General features: G+C 35.5%; 1 protein-coding gene across 1 annotated transcript in view; it reads left to right on the forward strand.

The window, feature by feature from the left end:
* Positions 1 to 26,883, forward strand: part of LOC145683726 (uncharacterized) — a 211,046-nt gene that overhangs the window by 43,570 nt on the left and 140,593 nt on the right. Inside the window, exons 13-15 of the mRNA XM_081755197.1 lie at positions 17,192 to 17,233; positions 23,632 to 23,685; positions 25,044 to 25,079. Coding sequence (XP_081611323.1) covers positions 17,192 to 17,233; positions 23,632 to 23,685; positions 25,044 to 25,079 — 132 coding nt within the window. The remainder of the gene's footprint in view (positions 1 to 17,191; positions 17,234 to 23,631; positions 23,686 to 25,043; positions 25,080 to 26,883) is intronic.

The raw sequence follows: 26,883 nt of genomic DNA on the forward strand, positions 1-26,883 counted from the left end.
GACACAACATGTCTAGGAGTCGGTCGGGGGACATACATAGCAACTAGTGTGTACCTGTCTCCGTTGTCCCGTGGTGTCGGCACAGCCCCTTAATATCATTAACTATTTAACTTCGTGAAACCACACACTTCAAAGTTCAAACGCTTAAGTTCAAAGTATACAGGGTGTTTCAAAACAACACCGACTATTTTGGAAGGTAACTCCCGACACCAAGATAAGACAAAAGGTATAGGCCAACCTGGGTGCACAAATGCTTCCGATCAGAGTTATAGGCTGCCGAAAACATGGAAAAATGAAATTTCAAGGCCCATACCTTCAAAACTATGGGACCTACCGTAGTCGGGCCAAGTCTTCACTTAGGAACTAGTATGTGTGCTATCCAAATATCCAAGTTCCAGAATCCTGCGGTACTTCCGCAACAATTTTTCTAGAGCTAGTTGGTGAGTATTTCAAATTAAATACTCGTAGTCAAACTTCCTCTATAAAAATTGTTCCGTGAGTACTTTGGGATTCTGAAACATGTATTTTTGGATAGTGCATGTATTTTTGGATAGTGCATAGTGCATATATATTAGTTCCTAAGTGAAGTGTTGACCAACTACGGTAGGTCCCATTGTTTTGGAGCTATAGACTTTTAAAGTTGAATTTTTAATATTTCGGCAGCCTATAGCTTCGAAAAGAAACATTTGTACACCCAGGTTGGTCTATACTTTTCGTCTTATCTTGGTGTCAGGAATCGCCTCGCAAAAGTTGTCTGTGTTTTTCAAGCACCCTGTATAAGCAGTAATTGTAGTCTGTAATTAAATTTTAGTTTACGAGAGTACGAGACCATCGTTAATGTACCTACTTGCAAACAAATTAGATCTGATAACAGATTTATCAATTTCGGTTTCAATACCCGCATAACTCGGAAGGAGATGACATGTAGTCTTTGAATGATGAATCTGTATTTCGAAAGCATTTCTTGCAATATATTTCAATTCAACTACACAGGAATTCAATTTATCAACGGGAAGTAACATATTTGTACACTTACTGGCTTCAAAAGAGGAACAATGGCCGAAATAGAACCTATTCTTGCTGACAACACGCTATTGCTGCACGTCTTGCAAATAAGAACAGAAATAAAACACTGAACTGTTTTGAACAAGACTGTACTATTCATAAAAATAAGTACCTTACATGTTATTTTTCAATCTTCTAAGATCCTCATCAAACATCAGATAGACATACTATTCTTGCTTATTACAGTTTTAATCTTCGACAATATTGTAACCGGATATGGTAGTACATTTCTACCATTTCCGGTTTCAGTGACATTAGGGGCGTGATTTTACATTCTAGATCCGACACTGAGGACTTCCCTTTACAGTTTTCAACTCTGAGTTAAGTAATATTTAACTTTTCCCTAAACTACACGCATGATATACACAACTATTTATTTATCCAATCTTCATTCTTGATCAATGTCCGCATTTTCTCCATAGCAGGCTTCTACTTAAAGGGTTTCCAGGAGAATGAACTCCTACCTCTAAGATGACCTCCAGCCCCCACGAAACTTTTGATTGTTAGTTTAGATTTGTAAAAACAGAAAATAAATTTTTACAGCTTATTTTATTTTAACCAAAGCAAGAAGAAATAGCTGTGAATTGGTATTGGGATAGAACAGGGAACCCAATTAGTGATGCGCACGAGTCGAGTCGAGTGGAGATTTAAGCCTGTCTCGACTCGTCTCGAAAAAATGTTTTCTCGATTTCTGTCTCGACTCGAAAATATGTTTCTTGTCTCGACTCGACAGTTTCTGTCTCGACTCGACTAGAATTCGAGACGAAACGTCTCGAAATTCGAGTCGAGACAGAATATACGATTCAAAACATACGCATACAACAGTCAGAACATTATGACTACCTACCTAATTGTCAGTATGTCTACCTTTGGTACGGATAACAGTGGCGACGCGTCTTGGCATAGGCGCAATGATCCTTGGTAGGTCGCTGGAGAGAGTTGGGAGCACATGCGTACACACAGATCACCTAATTCTTGTTCTGTACTAGTTATTGGTATCCAAGCAGTCCATTTATTGTAATATCCTATGTAAAATAGTCTCGTATTAAAATATGTGATGCACAACAAATGTTACATTATATATTATCCGTAACTCGTAATATGCTGCAACACATTAAAGTCTCAAAATAGTTGGGGAAGAGAATAATCCAGAAGTTATGTAGCCCTATTGCGTTCATGAAAACGTAAGAACAATAATTATAACTATGCTAAACTACTATAGACTGCCAATTGTTCAGAGAATTTATGAAGTTCAATTTATCACAATAGTTTTATACAAACTAGATAATCAAATATTATTATTATTACTATATTTAAGGTACAATCAAATATCACGACAATGATTATTAGTTTCAATGAACTGAATTGAGTTAAAAATTAAATCTTCATATCGAAAGATTAACTATTAAGAATATGTTTTCTGTACCTTTCTAAAGTAATAAATGCTGGAATTGGTTTCAACTCTGTTTCTGAGTGAATAGTTTCTTCAAAATAATATTAAAAATTATAGAAAGGTTTTCGATACTTTCGAGTCCAGTCAAGATTTTTACGAGCAGTCTCGACTCGACTCGTGTCTCGACTCGAAAATTCGGATCGAGAAATACGTTTGTCCTGGCGCGTCTCGAATTTTACAAAGTGTGTCTCGACTCGAATTCGAGTCGAGATTCGAGACATGTGCGCATCCCTAAACCCAATTGAAAATATTAGCATTTCCAATACATTGTTTCCCTAAGAGAGGTGAACAACTTATTACTTTTCTCTTAAATCTAGAGTTATGTTACTAAACTTAGGTTTAGGATATCTCACAAACACCATTAAAGATGGATGATTAATGAAAATTAATTGTCATAAAATTATTTTTTAGTGGTCTTTCATCGGGGATCGAACCCGGGCCTACATACACTAAAAAGCAATGCACAATTCCAGATCAGAGGGCAAAGTGTTATATTGTCTTTAAAGCTTCTGTTCATATTGTGTTGACAACGATCTATTATATCATTGAGGAAGGGGAAATCGGATCATTTTTTCTTTCCAAAAACTCAGGATTTTTTGCTTGGTTTTTCAAGTTTACCTCACGTTATCAGCAGCTAAGCTATTTCAGACATGTAACTAGAATTAAGTGGCTATCCGACCCGCCGTAACTTTTTCCCAAATTTTAGTGTTCTCTTACCGAAAATCGAACCCGGGACATCACGCATCAAAGGCATACGTGGTAACAACTAGGCCAGTGGAAAGGGAGAGAAATTCAAGTATGTTGTCGTAAGAATCTCCTAATCTGTGGAATACATACGAAGCTTCTGCACCGTTAAATACATGTCTGCAGTGCTAAAGAACCCATGAAGCGGCTCGGGCGAATACAAATATTCCGAAAGTAAGGTTACAAAGAATGCAATTAAACGTGTATATATTATTTCATACAACTAATACAGTAAACGGATAGTGCATACATTAGGTTATTTTTCGATTTCGTTAGGTACTTGTTGCATCGTGGGATGAGTTTGAAGGTTGCTTTCTAATACACATCGTGTCCTTGCGTATCCTGCCACGTTGTCACGACGTGTTTTACATCCTCGTCTGAAACGAAGCGACATCCTCCTAGGTGCTTCTTCAAGTGTGAGAGCAAGTAAACGGGATTCTTCTGTCGCCCTCAATCAGCTCCTCAACACGAGTTGTGTCCAAATCTGTTGATGCCTTGCTGGGTCAGCCACTGGGTTGTTCGCCGATGACGTTTTCTCTACTAGCCGCAAACTTTTCAACATCATTTTCTGACATCCTGACGAGACATTACAGTTTTTTCCGTAAACCTCTACCACCTGCCGGTAAATTTCAGCCGCGGTTACATGTTTCCACCACAGAAATCGTAAGAGTAATTTTCCAAACGAGTCGTCATCTGTTTAATAGAACTGGCGCCGTAGTTGATGGGCGGCTGAAACTGCACAGTTGCCAACTCCATGCATTAAAATTACAGCACACGCCTCATTCCTCTATAACAGAAGAAGTTGCAGAAATATCGTTCTTCTAATTTAGTCTCTGTTCCACGCTCGTATAATGTTAAACGCCACTTGCGATGAAACTGGGTTATTAGGTGGAATGGGCTATGATCAAACTACAGAAGGATATGCAGGTAATTTAATCTAAGAAGTGAACCTACAAATACCAAGGAAGAGTTTCTGGTATGTGGCATTGCATTGAGCTGCATTATAACGGCCAACCTTCTTTTTTATGTGACATACCATTACTTTGTGGGAGCCGCTCATTCTATGAGTGTATTGTTGAATATGAAAACGGCTATAGCGGAGGGAAATTGATATGAATTTTGGTACTATCCGGAAAGAAAAAAATATGAATAGTTGTTTGCATGTCATACAAAATTGGGCATAAGTCTAGTACATTATAATCGGACTGCTCATGTTGGATCAGTACTATAATTTATAATTGCGACGGTACCTAATATGTGCAGTTGGGTGAAGAACGCTTTGTGGATTATAATAAAATCCGATTTGAAAATATTGCAACAGATGTGTCTCAATATAAAAGGGTAATCATCTGTTCATATATCATCAAGTGCAACTCCTTAATAAAGTAATATCACATAATTGTGAGATCTTGTAGATTAGGCTACGATAAAAGTGAGAATAACTCGACTTAACTTAATGTACTAACGGTAACTGTAACCAGTATAGTCTGTGGCTGCAACAATTTAAATTTTGAATTTAAAGAATACTCCAATTGGCGACGTGCTTCACAATTTAAATTATTTGCACCTCCAATTAGTTAAGAGAGTTATGTATTGAACTTTCAGTCACTAGAAGCTTGTGCCAGGCACCTCAAGAAAATTTATGCCTTAGAGAAACAAGTAAAAGATAAATTTACCACCGACCTTAAGCCCATTTTTCGAATTTAAAAGAAATTGGAAAAGATAGTGTTAATTTTAAACTTTAATAACCGAGCCTCGTATATAGAGGAACAATCTCGAAGCATCTTTTACTAGTTTCATATGTTATGCGGCGAAGATTATTGTGAGTAACTGAAAATTTATTGACCGCGTTGCCATTTCGATTACGTAAAAGCTACCATAAATATATCAACTAAAAGTTTATTTGTCTGTTTGTAATCTTTTGATGTTATTTTAATGTAGTACAGATTGCATTAAGTTTCATTATGTTCTTTACAGGCTTTGTGATTTTATCCTCAAGTAAATTTCAATTTTTCGTTATTTGTGCTTAGTTTAGTCATTTGCACGTATTTGTTTCATTGTACGGTACTTATGTATTTGTCTGTCGTCTTCCCAGCTTCGCATTAGGACAAAGATGTAGGTATGGAAAGAAATCGTTCTTCGCCGTAGCAGAGCTGGGATGGATACGCGAAAGAAAGAGAGAGAGTGGCAAAAACCTTCGAGAGAGAGAGAGAGAAAATAAATATAAATGTTACAGTTATATTTACAAGATTCTAATCACGACCAAAAAGTACGATTTCAAATTGAACGAAAGTACGTCAATACACTAATGGAGTATTACACCAACTAAAAATACAAAAAAAAAAAAAAAAAAGTCTCACTAGAAGGCGCAGTGTGCCATCTATAAGTAAACGAAATTGGTATGGTTCCACAATAGTGATGCCAAGCAATGGGGAAAATCCCATTTTGTGGGATTTTTTTTTTATTTTAATGATTAGCAAAGGGATAAAGGAAATATTCCTCGAAATTGGTAACATATATCGGATATTTCAATATATATGAACGTATAATCCACGACAAAAAAAAATGTTTAGGAGCGTTAAGTAGACATAATGAGTCATCAACTATTGGTCTGATGATGTCTTTATTTTGTTGGCAAATTTCATGCTAGTAAGCAGTGACTTAATCACGTGTGATTCTTACAGATAAAGTACGAAGAAACGAAACTTGTGCTCTGATATTTAAAGAAAAAATAAAATAAAATAATGAATGAACGAAAGAAAGTAAAAAAAAAATCAAAAGAGAAATAATCAACCTTCAAACGTTCCACACGAAATATGTGTGCAGAACAAAACCCTTCTACATTATTAGGGTTGGTATATAATGATCGTACAATGGAAAGATGGAAATACTGCATTTTTGGCAAGTACAAACTTATGCGTTGCTTTTCTCGAGGTACTCCTGTTTTCACCCATCTTTTCATTCCACCAATGTCCCATCAGGTACGTAGACAGGATTTCCTAAAGGGGGGGAGGGTCTGTGACATGAAATAGTGTTGTCAACACTAGGGGCTAAATCATTCTAAACTTTTTACTGGCAACATGTATTGATTTATTAAGACAATAAAATGAGGATATGTTAGTAACTATTTTAATAACAAACTATGAAGAAATCTCCACTAAAAGAATAAAAAAGTATTGAAACATAATGAGATAAAAGCGGAAAGGCTATTACTCACCGCAAAACTATGTAGCATAATTTATTATTCTCCTACATATTTTTGGGGTGAGTAATCGCCTTTCCGCTTTTTCTCATTGAATATAATCATCGCTCGCAATATTGTGATATTGAAAAATAGTTTACAATATTTACGTTATTTCCTTTTTTCGTTCAAATATAACAATTTTCCTCTCATTATGAACTCAACTATTATAAAACGTACATATTCAATAATTTCTTGTAAAATATTTTACAATATCTGCGTGCCTTTCTCTGTTGAATCAAATATTAACGGAACTTTCTTTCCACATATTTTTTTAAAAATTATTCCGTCAACAATTGTCTGTTCCAAATGACAGGTTAAAGGAGCAGTAGAAATCTGTTTCTGAAATAATAGGTTTGATATTACAGGGAAACGATGACGAAAAATAACAAGGAAAAAGGTCCAAAATGTTACAGAACGGCACTATGCTTTCGAAAGTTTGAAATTTCCCTGACTAATAGTAGAAATTCTTAGAATTCCGTAACTTTTTTAGAAATTGCAAATTTCCTAACTTTTCCAGATTACCTCGCTCATTTGTCACCATATATTATAATACACATCTTCTCATAAGAAACAGTAACCAAACGCTTGTTGCAGCTTTTCATTGTTAATACTTAGTCTTCTTCTTCTCGTTTCGTTTTCTTTCATCCTTCCTTAATTTTTTTCATTTCTGGTTCCGAACCGGGGGTGTAGACCCCCCGGACACCCCCATTGGCTACGTGTATGGTCCCATCAACATACACTTGCCTTAATCATCATCTCCCTTAGCCTAAAAGGGAATAATTGTGGGACGTTAAATTGAAATATTACATTTTTGACAAAAAAAAAAAAAGAAACTTGTTTCCGACTAAGGAAAATACTTCTTCACAAATTGAGTGTGAAACATCTGAGTTTACTAATAATTCACACCGAAATTGGAAAAAGTAACATACGAAATATTTGTTTCATTTACATTATTATTATTATTATTAGTAGTAGTAGTAGTAGTAGTAGTAGTAGTAGTAATAGTAGTAGTAGTAGTAGTAGTAGTAGTAGTAGTAGTAGTAGTAGTAGTAGTAGTAGTAGTAGTAGTAGTAGTAGTAATACAGCGTACGAAATATACATGCGAAATGAAATTTTTTGCTTCCCGAGGTGCAATTTTATAGCATTTTAGGTTGGCATCACTGTGCCACGCCACTCTAGCTTGTATTCCTGGGTAATCACATTAAATTGTGCTAAATGTTCAATGTATTTCAAACGCTTTTGTTTCTATATGTAACGTATTAGTGAAAGTCGTTATTTTATTATTATTATTATTATTATTATTATTATTATTATTATTATTATTATTATTATTATTATTTACTAATAATAGCTTTTATGCACTTGGAAAGTCCCATTGGTCTTCCGTTATACTTCGGTGCAACTGAACCACACCTTCGAAATATTTCGGTCTCTCTATCTTTCTTTTAATATCCATCTCATACACCAATTTATTGAATTTGACTCCAACGTGTATTAAAGTCCAATAAGTAATAACTTTGAAATATTTGAACAATATCTTTGGAATATGGACTTGTGTTTTCTCATTTTTTGAGCTCAGAAACATCTACGAGTATCTTCCATATTGCGTTGTATTTCTGCTTCTACCGAAAGATGTCAGGAGTACGTAATAATCTGGTTATAAATTACTAAGATTGCCTACAGATGGCACAAGTAAGAATTATCAGTTTATTTTTACTGTACAGTTACTGTACAGAATGGATAGAGTTTATTTTTACTGTACATACTACGTTGCATTAGTAATATGTGCAGGATAGATTAATATGATTTAAGTACTCTCTTCTACAATATATTATGGAGAATGTTGATATGAATATGAAGTCGTTTCTGTCCTAACTGTGAGTATCCATAAAATAAAATAAAAAAATATTTTAAAAAGCATGAGCACCTATTTTTTAACGGAGTAAACATTAATATGGCGTTGTTGGATGCGTGTTCATAGGGATGTAGTCAGGAATTTATTTCAGGAGATTCGAAGATTACTGGGAAGCTCAAAATTGAATATGGATATAAATTATATTAAAATTTGCAAAATTAACATGACTGAACTACATTTATAGAAAAGTCAGGGCGGGCCGCGGTGGCTCAGTGGTATAGCGTTCACCCCTGGTGCATGGGATCCCAGGTTAAAACCCTGCTTCCGCCAAGTTAACCTTGTGGTGGACTAACAAAGTGTGCGTGGCTTTCCTCGTGGTTCTCCCGTTTCCTCCCACTTTCTTAATTGCACAATCTCCTTCATTTCTCATCATCACCGTCTCTTTTAGCCTAGCCGGTATAAGCGTGGGACGTAAAACTCAAAGATTTCATTTCAGTTTCAGAAAAGTCAGGATTTCGGAGGTACGGACCCACAGAACCCAACTCGTGTGTACTTCCTCTGAGTTATGACGTACAAAATTGTTAATAGTTAGGAGCAAGATATCTACATCCGTATACAGTATGTCACGCATCGTAAACCACAACTGATTCAGCCATAAATTCTATCAAGTTTAAACAAAACACAACATTTATACAGTTAGTTAAAATACAAAACAAAACTCATTGTTGAGACCCTTAATCTTTTCCAAAAAGAAACTTTCCAATATATATTAACATTTTTGCTCCATCTAAATAAATAAATAAATCGGGTATACCTGTTTTAGTAGGGTTTTTGCGGGTAGTGATGGTATATTCCAGTGGTCGCCGAACTTTTGAAGCTTCTAAGTTACCGTATCCTTCTTAAATCCTACTATGAACTACCAACCAATACCAAGCTTTTTTTTTTTTTTTTTGTCTTTTAAATTACATTTGTTTATTGCCTATAACTAACTAACTAACTAACTCTATGACCTATGGAACCCGGAGGTTCAATGCCGCGTTCACAAAAGCTCTCCACTGACTTCTATCCTTAGCTAACTGCATCCAGTTTCTACTTTGTATTCCAAACTCTGCGAGATCCATCTTAATATTGTCCTCCCATCTGCGCCAGGTCTTCCTAATGGTCGTTTTCCGATTGTTCTTCCAGTCAAGACTTTGAAAGCGTTTCTACTTTCTTCCATTCTAGCTACATGACCCGCCCACCTAAGCCTCCTAGACTTGACGACCCTAAAATGTTGGGTAAACCATATAAATTATGTAGTTCCTCGTTATGAACTTTCCGCCATTCCCCATTCCCGTTCCTCTTTGGTCCGAATATTCGTCTCAGGATCTTGTTCGCAAATACTTTCATACTATGTTCTTCCCTCAGAGTAAGCGACCATGTTTCGCAACCATACAGAACAACAGGCATGATTATCGTTTTGTATATTTTATGCTTCAGATTCCTCGATAGAATTCGCGACGACAAGAGATTTTGAACCGAGTAGTAACACGAATTCCCTGCTTTTAGTCGACATTTAATTTCTCCGTGAATATGATTTTCCTCTGTTAATACTGATCCTAGATATTTGAAAGTATCCACTTTATCAAAAGTATTATACAATATTAAATTGCCTATAAGCTTACATTTCTAATAAATATGATATCGAACTATCCAAGTTAGCAAATGCCTAATATACATACAGAAAACACAATATGCACAACGTCACACGTATACAACCAACTGTGAGTCGAGGCTGATAATGGCAATTGCGCGGGTGAAACAAGCATTTGTTTTCGTCAGCGCCACCTAGCGTTAGCGTAAAGCCAGTGCAGGAATCTGGGTTAGCCAACAGGAGCGTTAACGTGATCTATCTGAAATGTCCCCGCGAGCTAGTAGTAGCTTGCGATCGATGGTTTTGTAATCACTGATATACTCTTTTGTGATAGTAAAACGGTTACCAGAAATCACTTTTCGCTATCTACTACCGTTTTTGTTTTACGGTGGTCAACATTCAAAGCGAAAATGGTTTATTTCTATAAATTCGGGTCTGAATAGAGTTGAAGAAAAAGATAGAATCTTCTCTCGAAACGAAGAATCCATTGAAAAATAAAACTTTATGATAAGCTTACCGTTTTTGTTCTATGAAAATCAGTACTGGAACCGAAAATAGTAGTCAACTTCAACCACTTCTACTTTTAATGGTCTTTCTGATAGATATAGCATACTTTTCAGACACTGAATCGATTGCAAAATATAGGGGAGAGAAAGGGAATGGCGATCAGTTGGGACTGGCGATCAGCCCACATGGCCCTCTTGCGTGACCCAAGGAGGTCAAACTAGTGCTGCCATCTGCCTCTTGTAGCAAGGTTTCTTATGTGTTGTCGAGGAAGTTGTCAGAGTACAGTAGATTGGAGTCTTCAGAATGCTGAAACTTGTTTTTGTAATTTTCTTGATCTTGAAGTTACTAAGATTCATAAAAAGTTATATTTACGTCTAATGCACGACACATAGTTATATTTAAAAAAAACTACGTTTTACAGTATAACCAGCTCAATTTTCAAAATGGCGCAATGTTGGGAATGCCGATCAACGTGATCGTTTACTACCATGGTGATCATCATTCCCAACAAACTTTCGGAATACTTCTCCAGCCAAAAATTATAAATGAGGATAGACCTAAGATAGGTAATACGCCTACTTTAGTCAAACACTGAAACCTTATCGGTGTAACCTTTGTGGATCGTGGGTGCATGCTGACTGTACTGCTCTGGACTATATCTGTGACGTGTCTTTGAAAAAACGTCAATAAAATATTCCGTTGACGTTTCTCAGTCTTTCGAAGGCGCAGTTTAGCAAAAAGAAAGAAAGAAAAGAAAAAGAAATGCCTATGGAACTATGTGTTTATTAAGCTTGTACTGTGATCGGCATTACCAACATGTAACGGGAATGGCGACCAAAGTAGCAATTTGAGCTTTTTCCATCGTGTTCCCGAATTGAAAGAATGATCCTCTTTTTATTTTACACGCTTATTGTAGAAGGGTTGGAGTATGTATTTACAAATTTGTTTAAATATATTTTGCAAATGAAACTGCGTAATAACCGATTTTTCTTAGGTGATCGCCATTGCCCACCTCTCTCCTTCTATGGCGAGAAACATTGAAACCACTAATACTTTATTTTCAACTCTGCTTCTGGTTTCTACATCTATGTACAATCTCGCTTTAACTGTTCGTTGATTTTTCCAAAGGAATTGTTTCGACTTGTCCGCTTGGTGAGAAAAATGTTGCCACCATTTTGTTTCGAACACTTCTTGACCTTTTGGCTTTCATAGGTGCTTCTTCGCTAGGAAACAACCACACATACGATTGGTGCTTTGTTTCAGGATCAAATTGATATATCAATTTTTTTGCCCACCAGTAACTATATCTGACACCCTCCTAGAATCACCATTGTTAAATTTCTGGAGCATGTCTTGACACCATTCGACATCTGTCAAGTTGTGAGGCAGCCAACGTGACGAAACCTTCACAAGCAGGTGTCTAAAATTTTGAAATACTGGGTGAACTAATACAAAGGACACATTCGATGTGACCGTAGGTCAAACGCGCATCTTCCCTGATCATCTTCTCCACAGAATCAATGTTTTATTCCGTGACAGCTGTGGATGGCCTCCCACTGCGCCCCTCATCATCGAGCGAGCCCTGGCCCCGTTTAAATTCAGCATACCAGCGAGAAACTGTTGCACGTGATGGCGTACTGTCCCCAAATGCAGCAACCACACGTTCAAAGCAGTATGAGTCATTTAAACTACTATTTTGGTCGTACAAAATCATTGCAAAAAAATCTCTCCTTTCCGACTCCGTGGTTGAAGCTCAAGTAACGACAAATGCAGCGACTTGGCAACACTGCTTTCTCCTCACGAGTCGCGTGATTGTTACTAAAGTGGTTTAGTTCACTTCTAAAGGAGAAGAGTTCCTTTCAAAGGAAAAATTTTCACTTTCTGCTTTCCAGTTGTCTACATCTCAAAACTTTCCTAGTTTCCCTCGTATACCTCGGACATGTTCCATTATAACATAGGTGAAGTAATATAAAACTATCCGTTTTAATATAGAGAAAAATAGTTTCTCCGCTAAATCATTGTGTCCCTCCGTTTGTGGCCAAATATTCTAAGCTGGTGTCCTTACTGTCCAACCATTTTTATCTTCTTAAATAAATTGAATGTTTGGAATAATTAAATTCTTGTGTTAGTAATGTATTTAAGAGTTCAATGTATTTAAATAATTGATTTTGTGCTCAAATAGTTAAATGTATTTAAAAAGGAACTGAATGAATAATCACTGATACACAAGCTTCAAAAATGTGGAAACACCTAAAAAAAAGTTGTCAAACGCTGCAAAATGTAACCAAATTAACAACGTAATATTGGAAATAATTTTATCTGCAACAGCATTGTTTAGTTTTACTTCTAATATTAGTTTGGAGTCGTGGGGCTATAAATGTTATAAGTCTATCAAAACCGTTAATACAGGGTGCGGCACGTAAAACCGGCCCGTAAAGTGAACACATAAAATGAAATGTAATGTATTGAATATGATTAACTACAACACATAAATGAAATGTATGATTCCCATATACATGTCACTGTTCACTGTCGTATCAAAGAATATGGGCCCAATAACGCGTGTGGCGGAAATAGCACACCAAACACCAATCTTCTCATCATGCAAGGGTACCTGGTGGATTGCGTGTGGATTTTCTGTCGACCAATACCGGTTGTTTTGGGAATTTACGTACCCAGACAGGTGGAACCACGCCTCGTCACTCATGATGAGCATTAGTGGATCCAAGAAACCACTGGCAACATTGCTCAACAGCCATGAACAGAAATGCACCCTCTTCTGCAGGTCAGGCTCCTTCAGTTCTTGCACAACACTTATCCGGTACGGTTTTAACTTCAGTCCCCTTAAAACACGTCTGCAACTTCTCTCACTCGCATGAACCTGTTGACTCAATCTCGTGGTTGACTTTTGAGGACTTCTTGTCATTATCTCCTCCACCTGCATCTTTAATTCAGGTGTGCAGACAGATGGTCGTCTGTTCCTGGGAGCATTTTGAACCGATCCTGTACGCCGCCATTTTTCAATCAATTCCTGAATGGTGCTTTTTGCTGGCACAGAACGTCCTGGAAATTTATCCCGAAACAAATTCTTTGATTTCACAAAAGATCCAGTGAGAATGAACCCTTCAACAATGGCAACACGCTCGGGTATCGAATACGGCATTATCACACACTGACACTCACCCGGCTTAACACAACGAGGCCTTTTTCTCAACTGGTTTCGACAAGTTTCACTGGCTGCGGCTGCACGTGACTGCTGTAGGTCACGTAAGTCGACCCGACCTCGACACGCCATCTCTTGGTAGGAAGGTAGATTATTTAAGTGTTGCCAAAAACACAATATACCAGAATATTACGACGGGCCGGTTTTACGTGCCGCACCCTGTACTACAGAAGTAAAAGAAACATAATATATATATATAATAACGGTACCTATAAAATACATTTATTTATTTAGTCTTATTTTACATGGCGAAGTTAAGGCTAATCATGCCTTGTCTCCCACTTGACCATGCAATACAATAGTATCATGATTAGTAATAGAATACAATAATAGTAATGAAATAAATATGTATAAAGTATATAAAACACTGCCAATCATACTACACACACACACGGATCACATCACATGCACACATAGATTACTTAGATTACCACAAATAACTACATAATATAGTTACATACTTAGTGAACAAAAGAAATAAAAGGTAGGAAGTATAAAAATCAGCATTGTTGATAGATATAAGTTGAATCACTTACATTTATCTGAGTGTGAATTTGTCACTTACCTATGAATTGACGTGCTTCCACCACCGGTTGTGTTAGATCTGGAGGACACCTTTACTGACTATTGTCTAATACAGAAGATTGCCTTGCACCTAAATCATGGGTATTGCATCCCACTCCTATTTAGAGGCCTCGGTCGAAAAAGTGTAGAAAGCTTTTTCAGGACAGCCACTGTAAATGATGTTTCCCTGAGTTTATGAAGAAAACTAATTTATTACAACAATATATAACAAAGTGCATATAAGATAAACCATTACCAAAAGAGCTTATTAAATGAATGATATTTACAAGATAATTGAAGGGTTTACATTCTCGTCTTACATGTCAGGACTGTCTATGTGTATTTTTTACCAGAGTCACTAACAGAGCTTTATGCGAGCGTACTTACAGTGTCTTTACGTCCATTTCCATTAGTAACAGAACTACTCCTTCCCAATGTCACTTTTTTACGAAGCAAGAGTGGTAACTAGGAGGTTGATAGATTATCTGCACCCCTAGACTGAATTGTCTACGGTTTTTATAATACTTTCATTTCACGGAACTGGAATTGTTTTTATTTTCACTTTTCTAAATTCGTCCGCGTTACCTACAAACGTGCTGTTAGTTCTATTTAAAAATGTTTTCACTCTGCTATATTGTTCTAGAAACTTAGAGTTGATCCGTTAACTGTGTACTTCTATATTATTATTTTTAAACCTCAAAATGAGGAATGTCTTAATTGATTGATTGAATGCCATAGGGCAGGTAGTATAGAGTTAGAAATTTACTTTTATAGGCTTTACATGAAGAAAACTAATTTATTACAACAATATATAACAAAGTGCATATAAGATAAACCATTACCAAAAAAGCTTATTAAATAAATAATATTTACAAAATAATTAAAGGGTTTACATTCTCGTCTTACATGTCAGGACTGTCTATGTGTATTTTTTACCAAAATCACTAACAAAGCTTTATGCGAGCGTACTTACAGTGTCTTTACGTCCATTTCCATTAGTAACAAAACTACTCCTTCCCAATGTCACTTTTTTACAAAGCAAGAGTGATAACTAGGAGGTTAATAAATTATCTGCACCCCTAAACTAAATTGTCTACGGTTTTTATAATACTTTCATTTCACGAAACTAAAATTGTTTTTGTTTTCACTTTTCTAAATTCGTCCGCGTTACCTACAAACGTGTTGTTAGTTCTATTTAAAAATGTTTTCACTCTGCTATATTATTCTAAAAACTTAAAATTAATCCGTTAACTGTGTACTTCTATATTATTATTTTTAAACCTCAAAATGAGGAATGTCTTACTACATTCACACCAGGCCAATACCAAGGTAGCACTTAACTTATAGATCCCAGACCACTTCCTTTCTTCCGTTTCCCCGGATTGTGTGCTCGCCGAGTGACGTCATCCCTCAAAATGTTAAGAGCTAAATTCAGTTACGTGCCGAAAGCACAGAAATCTAAATTCTAAAATTCTCTTTACAGGCTTTCGACAGGCGGAAGACGTCGAAGAGTTGACGATGGGGCAGGTGCCACTTGAGGAGTCCGAATGCATAATAGTCAACTAAACTGGCACCTGGATCTTGACACAGATGTGAGAGAACACAATCATAGTGCTACATGTATTCCTGACTGTGGCATAATATTCCTAACAATAACATGCATACCCTGACAATCGCACACATATTCGTACTTCTGGTATACATATTCTTAACAGTGACATGCATAAACTTACTAAAAATTAGATTTGATTTCACTTTCAGTTTAGCACTTTTTCAGCAGGGAGACGTGGATCTAAAGCTAATCATAGAATTTGAACCTCAAGATTTTCCACCTGAAATTGAATCTAGAGCTTCCGCTATCCCCTTAGCCACGAGGAACATATATTTCTAAAATTCACACAAAGAGTTTTACACTGACATATATACCCTAACGATGACATATTTTTTTAAAAAATAGTGAAATACATGTATCTATCAGTAACACATATTTCTAACTATGAAATGTGTTGTAATATCATGCATGGTTGAATTTACAAAACACCCAACATGTGCTTCAATTTACAAACATCAACATGTGTGTCTTGGTATAGATTACTATGGCTGCAGACAACGGAGGCAACAGTGACATTACATATCAAATCACAAAGACGGAACAGAAGTATCATCGCCTTATCTGGTGTACCAATATAATTGAGAGGATATATCAAGGAAAGTCAAAAGTCTGCGATTGGTCATGCCACCTTTACCTTGCTCTGGAACTGTAGGAGATAACTATCTCAAAGCCTCTAGTTTGCTTCGGAACTCTACGCTTTCCATCTGCGCACTTAGCTTGGTCGAAGCTCTGTGACCCCTAACCCTCTCACTGCTTGCACTGAGCATTAGGGGTCCCAAAATCCACCCCACCTAGCTTGCTTCGGAGCTCTGTGATTCTTAGCCCCCTCATTGGCTGCACGGAGCACTGCAGATCCTAGAATCCGGTTCACCTAGTTTGTTTCAGGCTCTGTTGAGATCCTGATCTATGCTGCTCTGGCCTTTGGTCACCTCTCTATTAACCCAATATTAGAGAATTTACATAGTACATTTTTTATAAATACTGTTTATAGTGGATTTTGTAATAAAAACCAGTAGTTGGAAAGCTATTCGGGACTGTAATTTGCTCTACTTATGTTCTACCAACACCCGTAAATCTAGAACTTTACAACAACAGTGACACAGAATATTAACGGTGAAAAATATTGTCCAGCACTAACACGCATACTCCTAGCTTTGATATACAATAACATTGGTTCACATACTGGTAATAATGATGTATATAGTACTTGTAAAACTGTATCTCTGTTAATATAAATTCTCCAATTGTCTACTCAATTACTAACGAAGGCATTATTGTTCTAAATTTCTAGAGGAAGAAGTCTTTAGATTACAAAATGGAAAAGGAGAAATTGGTAAGCTATACATATTTTTCTAACTAAATTTTAAATATTTTTCAAATTTCCTACTATGTAACATACAATTTAACCAAATGGGATTTCACTTGTGCCGATACCCTATCCCCGTCTAATCTTCCTTCTTCTTTCACAATAGCTCGCTCGCAGCTAGCAGAGAATATGAAAAGAGACGAAAATGTATCACACCTCTTGGACAAATACCACTTCATTACTATCTCCATCGTGGCCCCTAGGGTCATGAAGGTCTAAACTTCATTAAAGAAGTTAGACACGGCCTGACTCTCAACACACGCGACACACGAGCTTCATTCTATATCATACAAAGATTAAGCATGGTTATGCAAACAGAGAACATAGCAGTGATATTAGTAATGCTCCCCTGGGAAAAGCTTTGGACGGTATCTTCCTTCTATTATAACTAGGGCTCGGAAGTCGAAGACCTAAAAATTGCCTAAAAAGGACCTATATAAAGACCTAAAAATATTTATAAAAAAGGACCTAAAAACTGGAGAAAGGACTAAAAATAAGACCCTATTTAATTACAAAAATTACCTATTTAAAGAATATAATGCTCAAACTAAAATAAGAAAACTTCCCCACCCTCACCCCCTTTGCTGGAGGACATTGTTACCCCTCCTTGTCTGACTTGTGATTGTTGTAGATCTGGTCTTATCAGTCCAGTCTTATCAGGAATGTCTTTTCTTTTAAATTTACTTTACTAAAGAAAAGGTGTTTAAGAGATGGTGGTGATTCGAGTTAATGACCAGTAAATTTATTGTCGAAAGATGAAGTACGAAAAAATACGTTAAGACCTATGAAAAGCTTCTAGAAAGATCACTAAATAAGTAAACGCCGAAAAAGGCAAAAAGGACGAACAAACTCTACCATTTTCTGGTCTACAGTGATCCAAAATAAACATATATTATGTTAAGCCTTGCCTTCGGCACTCGTAGAAAAGAGGATTTTTCCTCAACTTCCGAGCTCTACTAATCACCCTTCTCTCAACAAACTCACACAATTGCTGCTGGACTAAGAATCAGCCATTAACATATGTTTAAAGTACAATTGGCCCTAGGACTGTTCCTTGTGGCACGCCATACTGGATAGTTCTACTAGTTCATTCACTTCAGAAGTTTCCAATTAAGACAGTCTGTTTTCTGTTACTTAAATAGCTACCAAACCAAGATAACGTTAGTCATCGTATTCCACATTCCTCAAGCTCGTACAGCACAATTTTATTCTACTGTGCCAAATGCTTTAGATAATTCCAAAAAAAAAATATATATATATATATTGTAATTACCATTTTGTTATGATCCATGTTTTTACTTGATGTAATGTAATGTAAAAAAAAAAGTTCAGGATATTCTGTGATATGTAAATAAATTACAAAATATTGTTTAAACAACTTTTATTTTATATTATTTTAGCTACATTTATAAGTATAAAGAATGTAATTCATAGTTAGTAATTAATTAAACAAATCACTGAAACTCCTTCAAAGAATTTTTTTTAAAAAAATGTCAAGCTGTAGCTCTACAAAGACAATACAGTAGAAAAATTCTATACTGTAATCACAAGCTGATAAATTATATTTTTAAATACTACACCACTTACAAACCTCATAGAAGAAAAATACCATTCATATTCTTCTAAATCTCATTTTGCATACCTATTTTGAAATTAGCTATAAGCAGAAGCGGACCTAGCCCCAGCGTAGGTGGTCCCAGCCACCAGTTTTTTGAGTGTCAAAATTAATTGAAGCTATTAGTTACATATATTTTTGAAAGTCCATAGTATACTCATGATATACCTATCATAGTCTTGGTTCTGTTTCTGCCCCCAGTTTCCCCCTTCTAGATCCGTGTCTGGCTATTGGAAAGAGAAAATATCTGAAATCATGATTTGCTGTTATATTGTCACGTAAACAAGAATGATACATTTGGAAAAGGGACAAGTACTACTACAAGCAGAAGGAAATCACAATTTAATTTCTCTTTTTTCTGTTTCTTCGTCTCTACAGAAGTTATGCTCTAAAAAAATATTTATTACTGCTAAAGACAAGTAGATAGAAGTTGGCAATTATAGATATAGAATTAGTAAAAATTATAGCTAATATTAAATTTTTACTGGCCTAACATAATGCAAAAATGGCTAGATTTAGCCATAGAATTGCTGAATTGACAACACTTGTTACTACTCTGAATACGCGTTAATACTTGCCCTATCGCTTTCTTTAACTATTGTCATCATAAGAGTAGCCAAACTTTTTACACTGGCACCACAATGGTAATTAAAGCATACATTTTTTTTATATATCGGTTTGTACTCATGTGATTAAAATGGAGCTTTTCAAAGGATACTGACAAAAGTAATTAAAGCCGAACTAAATCATTCACACAATCTAATGTTATTGGTTTTTAAATATATTAATTAAACACAAAATTTCTTTCAACGAATTAAAGAATAGCAGAAATTAGTTTTTAATGTTACCTAACAATTCAAAAAAGAGGAAAAGGATTAAACTATTCTAACACATCTATTGGAAAATCTAATATATGAATAAATTAGTAGTATGTTGATGATATTGGCGAAGATTTAGCCTAGAGTGCACAAACCCATCCAACACATTGCACAGCTATGCCTATGATATCCGTACCACTCCATAAAGAAACTAAAATCGATGAACCTATTTTTTTCTTGCTCTTCCCGCAAAACAAATATCAAGCCCATAGAAAATCCTAAATACTACAAGAAGAACTAACCATAATTCTCATAAATACTGATATGTTGTTCGTGCAATATGACTAAGTGCCTTTCCTAAATTAAGTAAGGAATACCTTCAATACTGTTGCCAGGGTCATACCGTCGATATTATGTACCTGGTACGAACATAAATTAGGGAAATCACTGGTTAGACTAGAATTTCTTTATACCCAGATGAAAAAATATTTTACACCAATTTTTGACTTGTTCTATCAATAAAAGTAACATCTCACTCTAAGAGGCAGTGGCGTATTTAGGATTTTGTTTCGGGGAGGGGCTATGCACAACACTGAATAAGCACTTATATTTTTCCTTTTCACCATTTCAAACTCAAACACACAAGGACGTCATTGGGGAAACAGGGGGGACAATATCCCACTTGAGTTTGAGAATAAAATATATTTTAATCGATTTGTTTACTAATATATAATACTAGGAAAAAATTAAAAATCGTATTTTGGTTAAGGATCATACTACCCGCCCCCAAACAAATGTGAAATGACGCTCCTGCAAAAATACCTAGAATATTTGTAAACTCATTTGAGCTTTGCTGATTTCATTTGAAAAAAAAAAAAGATAGAAATATTCAGTTTTATCTGTGTACATTTTTACCTGAAAGAAACTGTTGAGGCAAGTCGAAGCTGAAATATACTGATTGAAGTTTTAATGGCAAGAATTGCCGACTGATGAATCTTATGTGGTATGATACAAAAATTTGGCAGTGAATCTAACCTTTTATTCTATTCATAGAAGAAAAGGAAGCATTTTCATGGCCTACCTAATTTCCCGAGCTACTTATTCAAACATTCACCTTTCTTTATAACTAAACGATGTAAATAATTCCTCTGCTGTAATAAATGCAGTCCCATTATGTTGATATCCGTGCAAGTACATGTGGAACATCAGTTTTATTTATCAGCTGCTTTTAGTTTTGGTGTTACTGACAACGAAAGACTTGAATCACAACTAACAACGGTCGAAAGTATGGTAGGAAAACAAAACAAAGTAACAACTAAGAGAAGGAAATAGAAGAGTGGAATGGACGAAAGAAAGAAGAAAAGAACGCAGTTTTTACATGAAATGAAATTTGACAAACAAAATATTATTTCTGAACAAAGAGCATAAGGAAGTCGAAAGTCAGTGAAATTCTTAGAAATGGTAATAAGAAAAATTGTTGTACGTGGAATGCGAAAAACTAATAAATTTATTTCGTGGAAAGGCTTGAACCTGATAGCTCCCATAAATATTTATTTATTCACAGAGTTTCATACAGCCTTAAGCTAATTAATTGAAACTGAACAACATAACAATAACAAATACAATATAAAAACGAACAATAAAAAAGAAATACAAACAAAGAAGGTTGACCTCTAAATTTAAATTTAAGTGTCCCGTAAATTACCAAATTAAGAGAAAAACTTTGCCAGGGGTGAACTCGAAAATTAATCTGTGATAAAAAAGAAATCACAATATTTTTACCATTGATAAGCTTATATAGGTAAAGTAGGTCTGCACCTCGGTATCGTTTGTCTGGAGTACATAAGTTCATTAAGGACATTATTTCTTGTCTCGTGTGGTCACCTAACTCGGGAATTCTAAATCTAACTATAGCTATAAAAATGTTTAAGACAGAGTCAATGGTACCAGATAGGTTAGTGGATACTGCCATATTCCATACAGGTGAACAATACGAGGTTCACTACGAAAGTTTTGAGATGTGAAATAACTTACATACTTAAAATCAATTTAACACTTACATTTTCTCAAAGTATTCACCATTACACTGTACACATTTTTGCATCCTCGAAAACCACTTTCGGAAGCAGTGTTGCCAGTCTTTTTCTTCAAGTGTTGAAAATTAATTCTCGTAAGACACTGCAGCTTCTTCAGGGCTGCAAAATCTCTTCCCACGCATGCGATCTTTGATCCTCGGGAACAGAAAAAAATCACGCGACCAGGTCAGGGCTATACGGCGGAGGAGTCATAAGTTTGATCTGCGTAGATTCTTAAAACTGAATTGTGATGTTGGCCGTGTGTGCGGACGCGTTGTCATGATGAAGCAGGATCCCACGCAATCCAGTTCTTGGACGCCGTTCCCCAAGCTTCTGGAACACTTTTGTTTGGTAAACAGTGGTGTACCATTGAGCAGTAACAGTCCTTTGTTCTTCAAGTGGAACAGTTGCAACATAGCAAGATTTGGAGAAGAAAGTTGCGACCATCTTCTTCCCCACACTTCGTGGTCGCTTCACTTTCGTGGGTGGATTTTCGTCTGGGAAGATCCAAACTGTAGACTGGCGTTTATTTTCAGGGTCAAATTGATAGATCCAAGTCTCATCACCAGTAACAATATAAGAGACACGTCGAGAATATCCTCCATCAAATCTTGCTAACATTTCTTCAGACCATTCCAACGCATGCGCTTCTGCTGTTCAGTCAAAGTGTGAGGCACCCAACGAGATGAAACTTCCTGAGACGAAGATAATCATGAACAACTTTTGTTACTGATAGCGATCAAATGTTCACTGTAGATTCAATGTCCTTGAAAGTTACTCGAGGATTTTCTCGAATCATTTGTTCCACAACGGCAATTTTTTCATCTGATACAGCTGTTGCCGGACGTCCAGCTCTCTCTTCATCTTTAAGCGATGTCCGACCTCTTCTGAATTCACCAAACCACCGAAAAATTGTAGCATGGGAAGGAGCAAGGTTCCCAAATGCCCCCTACAAACGGTCAAAGTTTTTTGTCTCATTCAAACCACTTTTGAAATTGTAAAGGATCATTGCCCGAAAATGTTCCCTTTCGAGCTCCATTCTAGACAGCCGAATACTGCTCACATCAACAAACAAGTGAAGGTGATACGGCTACGCCGATAAGCAAGGCGAGTTGAAATTCCTTCGCTTCTTAGCTCTGGATACCACTACAGAACGCAATTGTTGGAATTCAAATACTGTGCCACAACAATGCGTATCTCAAAAGTTTCGTAGTGACCCTCGTATTGAATGATTGAGGAAATATAAGCCTTATAAAACAATGTAAGGGCAGAGAGATTTGTAATTCGGGAAACCTATAAAGTAGACCAAGTAGTTTCATAACCCTGGATAAGATCTATAAAATGTGATCCATAAAGGAGAGTTTTCCATCAAAGACAACACCTAGATCTTTTCAAGATGACATATGTTTAATAGGTATATTGTTGACATTGTAGGTCTGAGGAAGTACATTTTTTTTAAAGAAGCAGAAATGATAGAATATTTGTTGAGATTTAAAGTTAAATTCCAGCTATGCCACTGCTGAGAAGGATTACTATAGTACCCTTTGTGACGTTAGTGGTATTCATTAAATACGTGTTACAAATTAATGTTTATTATTCTTAAGCATTAGGAATCTCAAGTATGAATAAAAATAGTAAACATGTTGGTATTCCCCAAGGATCTGTCTCTTTCCTCTTATGTCATATTGTCAATCAAACACGGGTCTAGAGCGACTATCCTTTTTGCCCCAACCATGGAACATCTCTGACAAATGTATATATATATAATATCGCGAAAAATTTTATACGCATTGTGTTAACAATAAAATACTTGAAATCTTTAATTTTGAAGTAATACACACATCTTTGTTATTCCAGATGAAGAAAGTGAAAACGTTTTCAAGAAGAAGTTTAGTGACCCACATGTCAAAAGTAAGTAACTTGTAAATCTAAGCATAAATGACATATTCTATACTTGTGATCTAGTCACGTATAACTGACGAAATCATATGTGTGAAGACTTGAAAGAGATCAGAACAATGAATATACCAGTTTTTGGAGACTTATGGTGAATAGTAAACAGATATTAACTTATCGTTAAAGATTTTTTTATATTAACTCAATTCATTAGCCAAGATGCAGGTAGATATCACTCTTCTAATTAAAAGCATATATCATGAAATTAAGTTTACTTTTTTCAACTAATATTTTGGCGAAAATTTTAGAAAAATTGTGTATTCGAGCTGTCAAATCTTTACTGCTCAGTTTTAATTTCAGTATAGATTAAAAACGATACTTGTATTCAACTTACGTTTTACAACAGATATTTCATGTTCTTCATTGCTGATAACAGATCTACAAATATTTCGTATTGATTAAGAAACAAATCATTGTTTGGTTACATGTCCGTGGAGGTGAAATGTAAAACTAGACTAGGGAAAAAGGCTTATGGACCTGTCATTGTAATCTGGAAAAACCTTGTTGAGTACAATAACGTATGGACCAGGACCCTTGTAGAAAGCTGTCTCACAGTTTTGCACTTGTAATTTGCATTTTCAGTATTGCATGTTGAGAATTTGTATGTAAGATTTTGTAGTCCTTATTCTCTGTATTGATATAAGCTTAAACAGAATTACAACAGCTGTTTGCATGATGGCTAATTTCTAATAATATCCTCTTAGGCCAAATTACGCAAAGTTCTACACCTTATAGGTGATACAGAGACAAGTATTGGCTTTAAGCTTGGAGTGAATTATGAGTAGAGGATTATAACAGGATAGAGTGCAATTAGATAAAAATGCTAGAATAGTTCCATAGACAACGTTGAAAAGTTGAAGCGTTCGTGCTTATTATGAAACGAAGTCTGTTGTTAACGTGTAGGATTGTTTAGGCATGTCGTTGCTAGCTGACAATGGCTTTAAGGTCCGTTGTCATGGTTACAGCCTTGTTTGGAATGGTTTCCTATTCTCTCACCTGAAACTCACTCTAAGCTATCCTGCCTGAGTAATCTTCAACTTTCAAATATGGACGTCAGCTCCATTCCACCCTGTGCAATTAACTCTCTTAGATCCAATAATTACAAGGAGTAACTTCGTACTTTATAATTGTATTCACTTTATAAATATTGGTTATTTCAATTATATTTATTATTAACTTGCATTATTTTTATATACTTGTTACCTCAAGATGAATTGTTCATTCTTAAGCTCGGGTGCTGAAAAAACTTAAAATGATAAATAAATGGAAAAACTACTATTTCTTCTAACATAAAAATTATATTTTCTTTCTAGACAAGAAAGGAAGAACCATTCTTGATCCCTCGGCAGGTACGTGTTCATTAATTACATATGATCATTAATATGAACATAAATAATTTGAAATAATAATTAAATATCATCTTCAGTATATTTTATAAGACATACCATTTCATAGTAACAACAAAATTGGAGCATCGTGATCAGTACTGAATAATTACAAGTTGAACAATTGATGGTCTTTGTAGAATAGAGATTCGGGTACGAAAATGCATTTATTCCAATTTTGTGTCAAAACTTACAAAACATCATCCTAATACTCAAGTAATGTATGTTGTAATTATTAACATATTTAATGTGGATTTTTGTAAGTTAAATAATCAGACCAAAACTCAAGTTACTGAATGGTATATTTATGTTACGATAATAATGTATTAATATATGTTAATGTCAAAGTATTATATACCCTAACTTCACACATCTTCTTTCTCACCTCAAGCATAGGTTGATGGGCAACATGAAAATTTTTAAAACTTTTCTCTCCCTTGAGAGAGCTGCGTTATACTTTGATAAGATCTCTTTTTCGTAACTGAATGTAGTGTTCTATCATTGCCTTCCTCTTCCTGGTTTTCCTTCTGCCTTTCCCTCTATCAACATGGTGATCCAATCGGAGTGCCAAATAAGTTGGCCAAGCATGCTGTTTCTTCTTTTTCCTATTATCTTCATAATCTGTAGTCCTTCATTAGCTTCCTTTAGTACGTCTTCATTTTTTTCTATAGGTCCATGATATGCGCCGCATTCTGCGCCAACACTACCTTTCAAATACTTCCAGCTTGTATATTTCAGCGTTTCTCAATACCCACTTTTCTTATCTGTAAAGCACCATGCTCCATAAAAAGATCTTAATCAATCATTTTCTAACGTCCAAGGACACATTTCTTGATGCTAGCAATCCTTTTTCCCTATTCGATGCTTGTCTAGCATGTGATGTTCTTGAACTTGTGTCTTTTTCAGTTCTTCCATCCGAGGATGTTAGACTTCCTAAATAGAGGAACGTCTTAAAGTCTTTGATTTTCTCTCCATCTAGCCATACCTTTGCCCCTGCTGTCCTGCTCTTGTGCACTTTATCACTTCACACATAATTACTGGAAATCCCAAATTTTTACGTGCAAATCATTCAATTCACTTAATGTTGATAATTAACTACCCCACATAATGGTACTTTGCATACATGCATAATTGACTTAGTCATGGTATCAAATCGCAAATTATCGTATTATTATAATAAATTTCTTATAATTTCAAGATAATATTGACTGGTAGTTTCAAATACTTCTTTCTTAAGCTTAATTGAGATTGTCTTTATTTTTATGCGCAGATATAAGCCAAAGTCACTTATAACACTAAGTAAAATCATTAATAATTGTTTTGTAAATTAGTAATTGAAATGTAAAAATTGAGGAAATTAAACAATGATCAAAAGTGGCCAAGGAATCACGGTCCTGTTTTCAAATCCTGTAAAAGTCATTATAATTAAACGAGTACATTTTTCATTGTCTATTTTAAACCAGAAGTGTTTAGTTATCAACCTCAACCAATCTTAAAAATTGAACACTCAACAGTGCCTATTATAAAGTATGTTGAACTAGACAAATAGTGTCAATCTAACCAACCTGGCACTTATGGTTAGATTGACACTATGTGACACTGCTATGTAAAGATCTGAAGCTTAATATCCTGGAAAGTATAGAGGAAGATACTCGGGTATTCAGAACAATTGAATAGCTCAGAAATGAATAAAGTTTCTTTCAGCAATAAATAGGAGGATATTTTACAATGACATTCATGTATACCCAATGTTCAATATGACCAGATT

This window comes from Thermobia domestica, chromosome 4 (genome assembly GCF_964235325.1).
Source record: "Thermobia domestica chromosome 4, izTheDome1.hap1.1, whole genome shotgun sequence".
Classification (NCBI taxonomy): domain Eukaryota; kingdom Metazoa; phylum Arthropoda; class Insecta; order Zygentoma; family Lepismatidae; genus Thermobia; species Thermobia domestica.